This window comes from Lutra lutra, chromosome 7, assembly GCF_902655055.1.
Source record: "Lutra lutra chromosome 7, mLutLut1.2, whole genome shotgun sequence".
Lineage (NCBI taxonomy): Eukaryota > Metazoa > Chordata > Mammalia > Carnivora > Mustelidae > Lutra > Lutra lutra.
Genome location: NC_062284.1, coordinates 39,328,130 through 39,341,563, shown reverse-complemented (window position 1 = coordinate 39,341,563; position 13,434 = coordinate 39,328,130). Strand labels below are relative to the sequence as shown.

General features: G+C 42.7%; 1 protein-coding gene across 2 annotated transcripts in view; it reads left to right on the top strand.

Moving 5' to 3' along the window:
• The first annotated feature begins 2,425 nt into the window (after positions 1–2,425).
• Positions 2,426–13,434, top strand: part of ALDH1A2 (aldehyde dehydrogenase 1 family member A2) — a 97,286-nt gene continuing 86,277 nt past the window's right edge. The window contains exons 1-2 of one of the 2 annotated variants that reach the window (XM_047738080.1): positions 2,427–2,701; positions 3,013–3,202. In XM_047738080.1, coding sequence (XP_047594036.1) covers positions 3,086–3,202 — 117 coding nt within the window. In that variant the 5' untranslated portion in view covers positions 2,427–2,701; positions 3,013–3,085. Of the gene's footprint in view, positions 3,203–13,434 lie in introns of both variants that reach the window. The other variant, XM_047738081.1, reaches the window with a different exon arrangement.

The following is a 13,434-nucleotide window of genomic DNA, read 5'->3' as shown; positions in this document are numbered from 1 at the left end:
ATCTAACTTCATATGAAGCGGATGCCTTAAAATTACAACTTTGCATTCTGTTATTTAGGTGAGGAAATATGAGGCAAGAATTTATTTTTCTCCTCTACAACTGCAGGATATTGGCTCCACCAGGCCTAATTGTTTTCACAAGGAAATAGAGCACGCTGTAGCTTGTGTTCCCTTGTGCAAGGGGTTTTATAAACAAGATGTATCCTAAACAATAAATAATTACAGATGGGAGGGGGGGGAGAAGGAAACATTATAAGGGTGAGAAAAAATGTTTCTTCACCAAATCACGGAAAAGGGTGAATTTCAAAATGCTAGACATCTGAAGGTAGTTGTGGGGAAGATGGCCACTTTAACCATGGTGAAATCCATACAGGAAATGAGAAAGTAGTAGAACAAAGAGAAGACAAGAGAAGTAAAGAAAGAGAAGCGAAGGAAAGACTAAGAATGTGAGAAGAGAGGTCCCGCAGCCTTACAAGGAAGTAGCAGCAGAGTAAGTCCTGTGAATAGAAATGAAGAAAATATAGACTAAAGAAGTCATTATAATTCACGTTCTTTTCTGTTCAATCTTGTCCCCCATCTTGAATAGGACACTCCCTCCCCAAAATGCACTAGACCTTTTGGAGCCGTATATGAGGACAAGCTAAGAGATTCTCCTTTTCCTACCTGGAAAAGAGGGAATCTCTTTATTTGCTCTATGTCACTGTGTAACGAATGTTAATGGTTCCATCATACTGCTCCTTCCCTGGGAGAGATTTTTCCAGCCATGGTGCTAGAGCCGGAGTTAGCAAGCAAGAAGTAGGTCAAGGGAGGACAACCCTGTCTTATGCTTGGAGAAGAATATAGCTCAATGATTTACAGTTTGTGGAGAGCCTTTCCTGACAATATTCACTTATCAGCCTAATTTATACAGATTTCCCTTTTCTCATGCTTGGAATTTTTAGATGGCTTCTCAGTGTCTCAAGAATTAAGGTCCTTACAACCTGAGTCAACTGCTTTGCCAGGCTCGTCTGCTGCTCCTCCAGTCACATCGATGTCCCCCTCAAATTTATATGACTTTGATCTTGCGGCTCTACTACCTACTCTGTCCTTTCCTCCCCTGTGGATGCCTCGCCTCTCCTTTTAAGGCCCAACTCAAAGGCCAGCGTTCCCAGAGAACTGACCTCTTCCTTAGTGGAACCCCAGATCATATGGCTGATGATCTGTTGCAACTTTTCCCCACAGCCCCTCATAGTCAGTGATCTACCTCCCTGTGGGGAGGGGATTACAGCTTGCTGATGTTAAGGGCTGCCCACCTTGCTTGTAACCCAGTCTCCAGTACTGTGCTTTACAAAACATGTTGGCAGAATTTTTCCCCTAGTGTCATTGATTCCCCCTTGCTACCATCTTCTCCCTTTCTCCTGAACTCATTCTGGGGCTTTATTTATTTTTTATTCCTCAATTATATCTCCAACTCTCCAAGGCTTAAAACAAACAACAACAACAACAAAAAAAAACACCTGTATCTCAAGGACATAGCCTGTTACTAGAACACAATTTTTGTTCATAGCGATCCCCTTGTGAATTGAGATCTTTCTATTGCCTAAAGCTGAGGTAATTCACTTAGGTAACCTCAGAAGTTACTTTGGTTCTGAGAGGCTGGAATTTATTTCTACAAACCTAATACTAAAATGGAATATTTTTGTCTGTTTGGTTATTTCCCAGGCACTGAGTATTAGGTATTTTTGGTAAGGGAAAGTATCTAAGGCAAGATCTCTTCTGGCTGACCCTTAACATCTGGAGAAATGAGGTTGTAAGGGCTCTGAATATGGCATTAAAGATATGAATTAGAAGGGCCCTGTCAATCTTACACTGGGAGTGAAGAGGAGAAGTGACCTATAAAGGTCTTTTTATCTGAAGCCCAGATTTGGACCACCCAGCCCAAAGCCCATCCTGGGATGGGATCTCTGGGTACTGGACATACACCTGTATGCTGACCTCTAGGATCCCACAAACTAGAAGAAAGCCGGTTGGAGCTACATGAACAACTAAATTAGGGGGGTATAGACACGGAAGCTCAATCCCTAAGGGGCAGCCATATGAGGAACCCTATGTCTGGTGGAATGATAGCTCTTGACGTGAAAAACAACAGAAAAGCAAAGCAAATATACCATTGTGTTATTTGGGGGCGAGGAGTTAAGGGCGGGAAGGGGGATCCAAGAAGAGAGACGGGCCGATGAAACATGCAACTCCTAAGAGCCTGTAAGGACCCACAGCCCGCATCCTGCGGCGCAGCTCAGACCGCCCGGGGCGGTCCCAGCCGGCAGAGGGCAGCAGCGGGCAGCAGCGGGCGAGGGCCGCCTTGCGGGGATACTTAATTTTGAGCGTGGGTCGAAGAACTCGCACTCATCACTAGCCGTCCCGGACCTTGCGGCCGTGGCGCGCCCCGGACTCCGCGGTGGGGAGTGGCCGTGTGCCGGGCCGCCCGGCCCTGGAAGGAGAGCTGAGGGCGCCCCCCGGGTCTCGGGGAGAGAAGAGGAACGCGTGTTCCGCTGGGCCAGGGACGCGGGTGGGAGGGGCCCTAGACCCGCCCCATCCGCGGCCGAGTCCGCTCGGCGTCCGAAGAGCCGCCCTCCGCGCCCCGGAAGCTCCCTTCGCTAACACCCCATCAGCCCCCCGCCCGCTCTGCTTCTGGGGCCACGACCCGCGCCCGCCATCCGCTAAGGTGCACCCCCCGCCGCCGCCGCCGACCGTTGACCGTGCCGGGACGAGGCCGGTCCCGCTCTCCGAGCCCTGCGTGGTCGCGTCGCGGGTTCCGGCTCTGGCCGTCGAGGCCGGCGGGGTGGGCGCGAGCCCGGGTGTCGCCGGCCACACTTGACCGTGGGTGCCGAGCGAACGGGCCGCGCGGCGCGGGCGGCGGGCTTTATGTAAATCGGGGCTGCGCCCCGGCGTCCTAGGTAGGATGGACCAGCCCCCCGCGCCTCAGCCCTCACGTCCAATAAGAAAAGCCCCAGCTTGACACCTGCCTATATACAGGCGAGCGCGCCCCCGGCCCGCGGACCGCGCGCACAGCCCACGCCGCGGGCGAGCGAGACCCCGGCCCGCCACCATGACTTCCAGTAAGATAGAGATGCCCGGCGAGGTGAAGGCTGACCCCGCCGCCCTCATGGCGTCCCTGCACCTCTTGCCATCGCCCACGCCCAACCTCGAAATCAAGTACACCAAGGTAAGCGGCCGGCGAAGACCTGCCGTCCGCCGAGGCTTTCTAGAACCTTCCTTCCTGTCCATGATCTGTGAGGGGGCGAGGGCGGCGTGACGGGGTCAAGGGGCCGGGGTGGCCGGAGCCTGCCTGTCATACCCGCGCAGCGGAGGGACGCCCCCATCCTCGGGGTTGGGGGCATCCGAAGGCCTGCCGGGGTCTGGGTACGCCTAGGGGACTCGCCCCAACCTGAAGCCGGCGCCGGGGGTCGCGGTCAGCGGCTCCTTGCCCATTCCGCGCCTGCCGCTGCCTTCGGAGCCGATTCTCGGGGTCCGGACTGCCTCCGGCAAGGCGTCGACCCGGCTTCGATTCCTCAAGTGGGGAGGAAGGGTTCCCGCCAGGTGGGCCACGCAGCCGGACCGTTCCTCCCGGCGGTTCCGCGCCTTCAGGGGCCGCTGGGCTGCGCGACCCGCTCGGTCCTCAGAAGCCCGCGCGTGCGGAGCGGCTTTCCCGGAGGAACTGACCCGGCGCGCGGCGCTCTGGCCGCCTTTGCAGATTGCGCGGAAACCTGGCTGCCGGCGACGGGCGGCTCCGGTATCGGCATTTCGTTCGAATGTTGTAGGCAGTGGCAGTTGTCCCGGAAAACTCGGGAACTCTCTCAATGTGTGCAAATTAACGGGCTCGCCTTCGGACTGAAAAGAAATCATTTTTTTATAACGAACTCTGACATCTTGGGTTTGCCAAGCAGGAATATCTGTTGCTGTTAGCACCACATAGAAAAGAATATGCATTCTCTACCTTAATGGAAAGTGAATTTACTTACTACGAATTCCACATAGAAAAAGTATATTAATTAGACACACGGGGGTGATTATAACGTTAAAGCATGGAGTGGGGAAGAGATAGATGGGATTTAAAGTCATGTTCCCTGGAGTTCATTTTACAGTTCTCTTGGTTGATTTTTCTCTCCTTTCAGTTGATTTCTACCCCAAATTTCTCACGATTAAACACACACTGCGCGCACACAATAGGGTTAACGTTGTTTATTACAACTTTATCATGCTTATTACAAGATAAACTAAATTTGTCGAGAAGTAAATTGGTTCTGGCTTAATGGTTGAAAGAGAAGTGTTTTTTTTTTTTTTTAAATCCGAATATTGAAATTTTCCTTGTTAGTTTTAGAATACAAATCAAAATGATTCGTGTTCTGAACGCCCAGTTTATGATGGGTTTGATGTACCTGTTAGCTTTTTTAGATGGTGTGACAAATTTTTGAAAGCCATTTTAATGGGAGGTCGTTAATGGTTACAGCCATTTAGACACTGTTTGCATAACAATAGTGCCAACGGGGGCATATATCTGGGTTTGGGAACAAGCAGGGAAAGTGTACAGCATAAACGTTTTGTTTTATGAGGGTCCCTAACCTCATCAGCCTCTCTTTAAAGGTCTTCAGATCCAAGATCTCCCCGTGAGACAGGACCGAACTCTCATATTTAGGAGGGTTCGAGTTAAGTCTTAACTTTTGTTTGGCTTTTCCTCCCAGCCCGGGAAAGGGGTTTTAGGTATGCAGTAGGTATCTCGGAATTTAATTTGGAAGCTCTTCCAGTTTTCTTTTTCTCCAACTACCCTTGCTCTCTTTTTCTCTTGTTCTCCCCCAGTAGGAAAGACAACTGATTTATAGCTAATTGAAGCCTTTAATGTGGAGTCTTTTAGCTCCGGAGAGACTTTTAACCAGTATCCACTTTCCCACTTATTACAAAGAAAAACAATCAGAAATGAAATAATGGATTGTAACTTGACTCTTTAATTTGTGGGGAGGAGGCACCTTATTTTTGGCTTGACAAACAACCCTCGTAAACATTGAGTAATGCTAATCTAAAGGCAAGCTCTTTTCACAGAACCTTGTTAAATCAGGTATCTGTGAACATTTCCAGCAGCTTTCCTCCTTAGCTTTTTAGCGAGACTTCTAAATTTTCTGAGACAAGCATCATGGGCGAGCAGCTTTTTTAATGTGAAGAGCAGAAGCTGCTCTCTTGGTAGCTGAGGGTAACTGGTAATGATTTGTTGCTTAAGAGGAAAATAAGATTAGTGGAAATGTTTCTAAAAATTCACTTATGATCAGAAGTGAGGGGTATTGATAATTTGCAACAGAAGAATGAAAAAGAATGGACAGTTCGTCCTTTAGAGCAGTAGTACCTTCATTCATCAGGAATTTTTAAAAAGAGTAATGACTTAGAAATTACTGTGCTGGAGGGCTTGTTGAATAACACATAAACAAATACGGTGTTTGTCTCACAAAGTAGTACGAGGTAAACAAGACGGGTCCTTCATCATTTTTGTCTTCTTAAACAAATACACCTTTAGGGAAGGATATTACAACAGGCTTTTTAAATGTGTTTTGGGGATCAACATAAAGTCACTGACCACTTACCTATGTGTAAGTGCTCAGATTATGAGAATTTCAAGTAGCATACATTCAGAAAACTTTGCATTTGTGATCTCGTATTTTCCTGTATTTTTCACCATTCTTCTAAAAGAATTTTTGCATTTTTTATAAATGGGGGAATGGGGGAGAGCATCAGAAATAAAAGTTACACCATTGTCAAAGGTTCAGTGAAAATACTCCAGAATTACAGTTTGGTCTCCATGGATGCTGAAAGGGGTAAAGCTGTGCTCCTGTATTGGCTTTCATGCAGTTATGTTTCTTTTTAAAAATAAGCCTCCCTCTCTGAAGTTCATTTTAGACTAAGGATCAATGGCAGTACCAACTTTGGTATATGTCTAATTTGATTTCCTTAATGCAGTGAACTAGATCCTAAGTTTTAAAAATGATTCCTTACTAAGGAATATGGTGGTGGTGGTGGTTGTTTTCAAAGTCTGTGTTATTCAAGAAAGAGTGCTAAGTCCACCAGCAAGAAGTAGCAAGGGGACCACTTTGAAGCCAAGAGAATATGTGCTCTCTTGCTTGTATTCTGAGAAGACTGCTTATCAGCTATTGCAGGAATCTGATTGCTTTTAGCTGTGTTTTTATGAATTAAAGCTTTTCAGAATTGTTTCTCTTTCATCAGTCTGGTTTTTAAAACTTCGTATGGCTGAATATATTATAGGAGTTCACACATTGTAAAATCAAGGCTAGCACTTTACTGACTGCCCCTAACTGCAGGGGAGATTTCTTCCAGATTCCCAGAAGGTCTTTGGAATCTTTCGGTCTTTATCCCCCGTACTTTCTCTATTGTCTCTATCATCTCTCTGGTTCCAGTGGTTCCTCCCTGTTACACACACACACACACACACACACACACACACACACACACACATTGTGCTGTCTTGGTGTTGAGTGTTTTCTTGGTGACCATTTATGCCTTTAACTAACAGTAACATAAGAGGTTGTGTTTTCTTCCAGCATCTGATGCTGTGGGGAGCGAGAACAGAGGGAGGAAGGGAACATTTATGGAGTGCTGACCTAATAACTAGAAGAGAAAAAAATAAAGGAAATCAACTGAAAATCAGAGCTAATGTGTGTTGAGTAACTACTATTTATTTATTTGTTTGTTCATTTAAAAACTTTTTATTGAACATCTGCTGTTTTCTGGGGTCAATTTTAATTCAGTCCAAAGGCTGTTTGAGTGGCATGCGAGTGTTGTTAGTATTCCTAACAACAGTGCTCTCTGTTATACTAGTTGGGCATTTGCCTTCTAGGAGGTTAGGGTCTTATTAAAAAGATTGAGTACCAAAAATTAATTGTCAGCATGGCAGTGGTTCAGTCGATCAGTGTAATAACAATAATGATAATAAAATGTATAATGCCACTTACATTGTTTATGGGGCCTAATGGTTTACTTAGCACTTTGATGTGTATCTTATTTGATCCTTGCAAAACCTTTTGAAAGAGAGAGAATAGGAAGGGGTAGAAATAATTGATAAGGAAGACCTTGGCCTTGACTTTTAAAAAACTGCTGGAACTTGCTTCACCGTATGTTTTGTTTTTCCTAATAGTCACATAGTTGTTTTTGTTTTGTTTTTGGATTTTTGTTTTGTTTTGGCATGGTTTTTTGAGAGAAAGAATTTAAATCTTTATTCTTTGTGTTGCTTCTATTGCAAAGATGGGGCAAACATGTGCTGGTCCACTCTTCTTAAGAAGTAGCTATATCCATGGCTTTTGATTCCCTGACTTTAAATTACTATTTTTGATGTGCCTTTGAATTTTTGTTATTGTTGTTGCTGTTAGGTCTAGGGCAAGACTCTTGCCTATCCCAGGGATTATTTCTTAAAAGATGGTCTGGGTCTAGTTGTTCCCAAACCTCTAATCAAGACTGTCTTGATCATAAATTGTGAATCACACTTCCATGTTTATAGGAACCTCAGATTTTCAAAGAATACTTTTTCATAATTGTATAGCTTTTTGATGTTTGTGTCATTGCCATTTAAACTAGAGAAGCTAACCATCTTAATTACAGGGCTTGAATTAGATAACTCTCCTAGGGTCCTGATGCCTTCTTCAGTACAGTCTCATGCTACCACTGGGAATCATTACTTGCTAAGACAATCCTGTTTTCCACCTCTATAAAATGAGGAATGATAGTTTTTCTATTTGACGGTAGAAGATCCTCCAAGGAGCCTGTTTGGTGAGGACTGATTTCCTTGTAGCCAGGCTGAAGAGAAGCCAGGCATGCATATTACATTCTCTATTTCATTACCCACACTCGGTGCTCAGACCATGGACTGGACCAAAATCATCTCACATACCAGCATATGCAGTTCTGTCTCAAGTCTTTCTTAGCTGATAATGAAATAGAAATAGTGATGTATATTTTTGTCTTTTATAATTACGTTAGTGACAGCTTGCAGCAGTTAGCAAACTGCAGATGATCTGCCTGATGTTGTAAATAAAGATTTATTGGAACAAGGCCACACCCATTCAGCTGCATATTAGCGTGGAACTGCTCTTGGACTACAGTGGTAGAGTCAAGTAGTCGCAACAGAGATCATATGGCCTACATTTTAGAAAAAGTTCCTAAGCCCTTGATTTTAAAAAGAAAGGCTCGGATTTTGTTCAAACCTTGGTCAAACGTACTTATTAGCTGTGTGGGCTGTCAACGCCCACTCAGCACACAGTGCCGGGTGTGCCCCCGGCCCTGGAGACGCAATGGTAAGCAAGCTATGGATGTGGTCTCCTGCTGAGGACTTTCTTCACGAGTGTCAATTGCTCCATTTCCCAGATGGGAGATAATAGTAGCTACCTTATCGGGTTGTTGTTGGACTAAATGAACAACTGGGTGAAAGTCCATAGGGTGACATTCAGCCAAGGGCTAACTCCATTTCATTTTTACATTTGGAGCCATGGATGAACCGAGGCCCATTTTAAGAAAGATCGGAATTGTACAGTCAATAAAATCTTATAAAACAGGCCATTGTGTACTATCTTAATTAGCTGTAAGAGTTTAATATTCTGGGAAGCTATGGATCCTTTATATGTTTACATTGGATTTTTATCAAATGCGATCCCTTGGAGGTTTCCCTACTTAGATCTTCTCTTTACTAAGAAGTCACTGAATCAAACAATTTCTTAGCCGGTATTTTGATAATCAAACTAAATACCTGACACTTGTGCCAAAATTTGGCATTAATGTGCCTCAGCACACCCAAGTGGCCAGCCCTAAGTGTCAGATGGCCAGCAGCCATTTCTGGCATGTTAAGCAGTTTGGGCAAAGATGTTGCCAAGTCTTCGGCACATAAATCTGGGAGGTATAGCAGCATTTGGGGACATTCTCGGAAGGTATATATGCCTTTTAGAAGGGGGAAGGTATCCTAGTTCATATAATTTAAAATGAAACAGATTTTAATTGGTGTTCACTGCCCAGTGTTGGAGCACTTCACCTTCCAGAAAGTAAAACCACTATGCAGTGACTATTTTGAAAGCCCTTCTAGCATTTCACTAACTTTTTTATTTGCTGTGACAGATCATCCCAAAGCCAGTCATTTCTCCTCAGACACCACATCTGATGTATTATAAAAACGATTGCCATAATGTTACTTTGGATAGTTTTTTAAAAGATCTTATTTTGAGAGAGAGAGAAGGAAAGAGAGAATCTCAAGCGGATTTCATGAGCGTGGAGCTGGACACAGGGCTCCATCTCACGACCCTGAGATCCTGACCTGAGCCAAAATCAAGAGTTCAGGCGCTTAACCGACTGAGCCACCCCAGGCACCCCACTTTGGATAATTTTTAATTGCCTTTCCAGATATATCTTTGAGCTCCATTCCATTTTACCTTTCAGATACATGAGAGTATCCAAATTGAGAATTTCTTACCTCTGGCATTTCTCCATTGTTCGTTTGTTGGTCTTTAAGATGAAATAATGTTTAAAATGTTTCCCTTCAAAATCTGAATCCTTAATGAGTTTATTTACAGCATGTCTCTGTTGGGTCACATGATTTGGAAATACTTCCAACCTTTGAAAATTCCAGTTGGAATAATAATTGGGTGCTTTTACCACCTAGACTTTGCTGGGCTCTCAACAAAATTTCCCTGGGGCTAAACACGAGGGTTTATTGACCTCTGTAGAATGTGGTTAAAAATTAGAATGTCTATGAGTGAACATTCTAATTTTTATTACAGAAGGAAGCTTGCTTCTTACTTCAGTTCAGCTCTGTTACCTCCAGAAGTAGTTAGCTGCTTTGTTTCCTTCCCTCATCATAAGCTGACCTTTGGAGAGCCAGAGTAACAGTTGATTTAGCCCTAGATCTCTGGAAAGATAAAACCTATTGTCCAGCTAAAACTGGGCACACCTGTCTCTTATTTGCAAAGAATTTAGGATATCAGGGTTTTCCAAACACTTTTCAGTTTTGATTGTAAAATATAGGGAGAAAATTTCAAAATAATTAAAGATTATATTTTTATAATTTTCTCATGCATTCTTTTCATTCCTCTAGCCTACATCTTCTGATCTTAAGTCCAGTGACTCTTAGGGTTTTTTGTCTCAGGTCATTTCTAGGGATTTCTTAAAGATTAAACTTAGTCCAAAAAATGGTATAAATTAGGGGCTCTTCTCACAGATATGATGAAACCTACCTTCAAGTAAGTAGATCTTACTAAATATTGTGGATTTAAGTAAACCAAGTAACAGAAAAAAGCTCATTCTTTCTCCAGTCCCCATAACCAGTACATACACCTAATCTATGGGCTGATACGTGTGTAATGATGGAGTGTTTATGGTGGGAAGGAAAGGGGGACACAAGAAGACCTTGTCTGATAAGACAAAATTGTGAAGTGTCTATAGAAGACTACAGAGGATAACATAAAATCTTATTTCCCTAGGTGTGAAAATTGGACTTTTGCCAGGATCCTTTTGGGGGAGGAGACCCGGAATCAGTATGACTGGTTAAATTCCCGAGCACACCGAAAGCAGTGAATTCTGGTTTCTCATCTATGTTTTAGAATCTGAATCATACCAATATAACTTGATTTTCACAGGGAAGGGTATCTCACTGTATGTAGTATCTTGAGGTCATTTTTATTTGTACAGCCAGAGCTACCCTTTTGCTTACCTGAATTTATTTATTTGTTTACTCCTCTGACATTTATTTGGGCCACTTGTATACAAAGCACTGTTAGTCACTGTTCAGGCATGAAAAGATCTAGAGATGTGGGCCCTGCCCTGAAGAGGCTGGGGAGGGTTCCCACTTGGATGTGGGGTGAGGACCTGCGCCCTGTAACTGTGGTGCATAACAGGAGATGAGCCGGTGCTTGAGACGATCATCCTACAAGCCGTGTGAGCATTCAGAAGGGAAAGAGAGGCTTCAGGCTCCCCAAACCAGCAGCACGCTGTATTGTTAGACCTATGTGACAGGAAATGAAACATTTCAATCATACGGAAGATTATAGAGAATAATACAACCAATATGTTTTGTCCCTGTACCCAGTTTTGTTAGTTCTTAACATTTGGCAGTATTTGCTGCTATTTTTTTTTTTGTAAGAGATATACTGAAGCGCCGCCTGTGACCTTCCTCTCATTTCTTCCCTTTTCCTTCATCAGAGACATTTATCTTTCCCATAGGTTTACGTGCCTATATATCTATATGTATTCATAAACAATATATACTCTAGTTTTGCACGCTAATTTTTTTATATAGATGGCACCATGCTACAATTTGCTTTCTTTGCATAGCATATTTTCAAGATTCCTCCATGTTATTGGATGTATTTGCGATTCATTCATCATCATTCATTCATTCATTGTCAGATCCCATTCTTTGAATGTATCACAATTTTTTGTTCATTCTGCTAGTGACATTTAAAGTACTTCCAGCATTTTGCTGTTACAGTAATGCTGCATTAAATATTCCTAAGCATATTTCCTTAGGCGCCTGGGTGAGAGGCTTTTCTAGGGTGTATACTGAAAGGTGGTTTCGCCAGCTCACAGGGTATGTGGATCTACATCTTCATTAGGGATTGCAAATTTCTGTCCGACACTGTTACGCTAGTTTCTGCTGCCACCAGCAGTCTATCACAGCCCCTGCTACTCTCCATCTTCACCTACGCTAGGAATTCTCAGACTTCTTAAATTTGGTCAATCTGTGTGAAATGGTATCTCATTGCCATTTTAATTTGCATTGTGTTGATTTCTTGCGAGATTTAGTATCTTTCCATATGTTTATTGGCCATTTGGCTGTCCTCCTTTGTGAACTGGCTAGTGTATCATTTGCTCATTTCTGTTTGCATATATGTGTATTTTTACTGACTTATAGCAATTTTTATGTACTTGGGATTATAATTTTTTAACAGTTATGTACCATGTGAAAAATTTCTGCCCCCTTGTGTCTTTTCTTCCTCTTCCTTTTTAAGCGTAATGCCATATGGTTTTAAATGCAAATAGGAATATTTCTTTTTTTTATTTAAAAAGAGAGCCAGAGAGCACAAGCAAGGGGAATGGCAGAAGGAGAAGGAGAGACGGGCTCCCCACCCCACACCCCTGAGCAGGGAGCCTGATGTGGGGCTCAATCCTGACCTGAGCTGAAGGCAGACACTTAAGCAACTGAGCCACCCAGGTGTCCCTATCTTTTCTTCATGTTTAGTGCTTTTGGTGTCTTTTTAAAGAAATCCATCCTTATTCCGAGTTTTTCAAGGTGTTCTTTTATATAGACTTCTGAAGGTTTACTTTCATTATTAAAAAACAGATCTTTCTCATTGTGTTTTGATCCACCTGTAATTGGTATTTGTGTATGTGTAAGAATACAGATAAATCTTAAGGACAAATGCTGTAACATATAGGAAAAATAAAATGATATTAATATATAAAGAATTTTTCAAAATTGTATTCCATGCAATACTGGAATGAGATTATGAGATTCAGATTCGTCCTACTTGGTGGATGATGATTTTGGTACGTGTTGGTTTCCCTAAACTAAGAACAATAGTGCATTCTATAAACCTATCTTTAAGGAGTCCTTGTGTAAAACTTTAGGATAATATGATCATTATAAGTTTTTCATGTCAAGATTTATTTCCTTACCTTTCTTGTATTACCTAGAACAGAGTAAGTGCTTGAATGTTAGCTACTGTCCTCTCTCTCTCTCTCTTTTCTGTCTCTCTCACACACACCCCACTCATTTTTTGAAGGAGCATTACCAGGTAAATAGGTAAATTCTACACTGTGTGCTATTTGTTTATATAGGACTAGAGAACAACTAGAGGGATGGTGACTAATACAATGTGAAAAAGAATTTCCAATACAGCTTTTTTTGAATAACTAATTCAATATGGTGCTTCATCCTGTTAGTTTAGAGAATTTAAATTATTCCTTAGCACCAAGCTTGAAAATGACGTTACTTTGTATTTCATTAATGTTTTAACTTACTGTGTTTTAAACTCAGAGTGGGTGTTGCACATTCACTTTTGTGTTTGGATTTCATAAGTCACTGATCTGTGCATCTGTACCCCTAGCACTGAAGAGGCTACGGAGGAAGAACGAAATTCTCCAACCTTAAAACTGAATCTGGCCCTTTTGCACAAATTGCTTATGTAATACCTGACAGAGTTGGCCCCACACTTTTTTTTTTTTTTTGGATGAACCTGTATTCTCTGAATGCCTATAATACTTGTTTGCACTACACCTAAAGGTACAATTTTTTGCCTTGTATGATTATATTTTTCTGTGTAATTCCCTCCTCCTAAATGGTACTAGATTATAAACTCTTACTCATTTTAGTATTTCTGAAGCATCTAGCTCAGTGACTTACAGTGAAATGAATACTTGTTA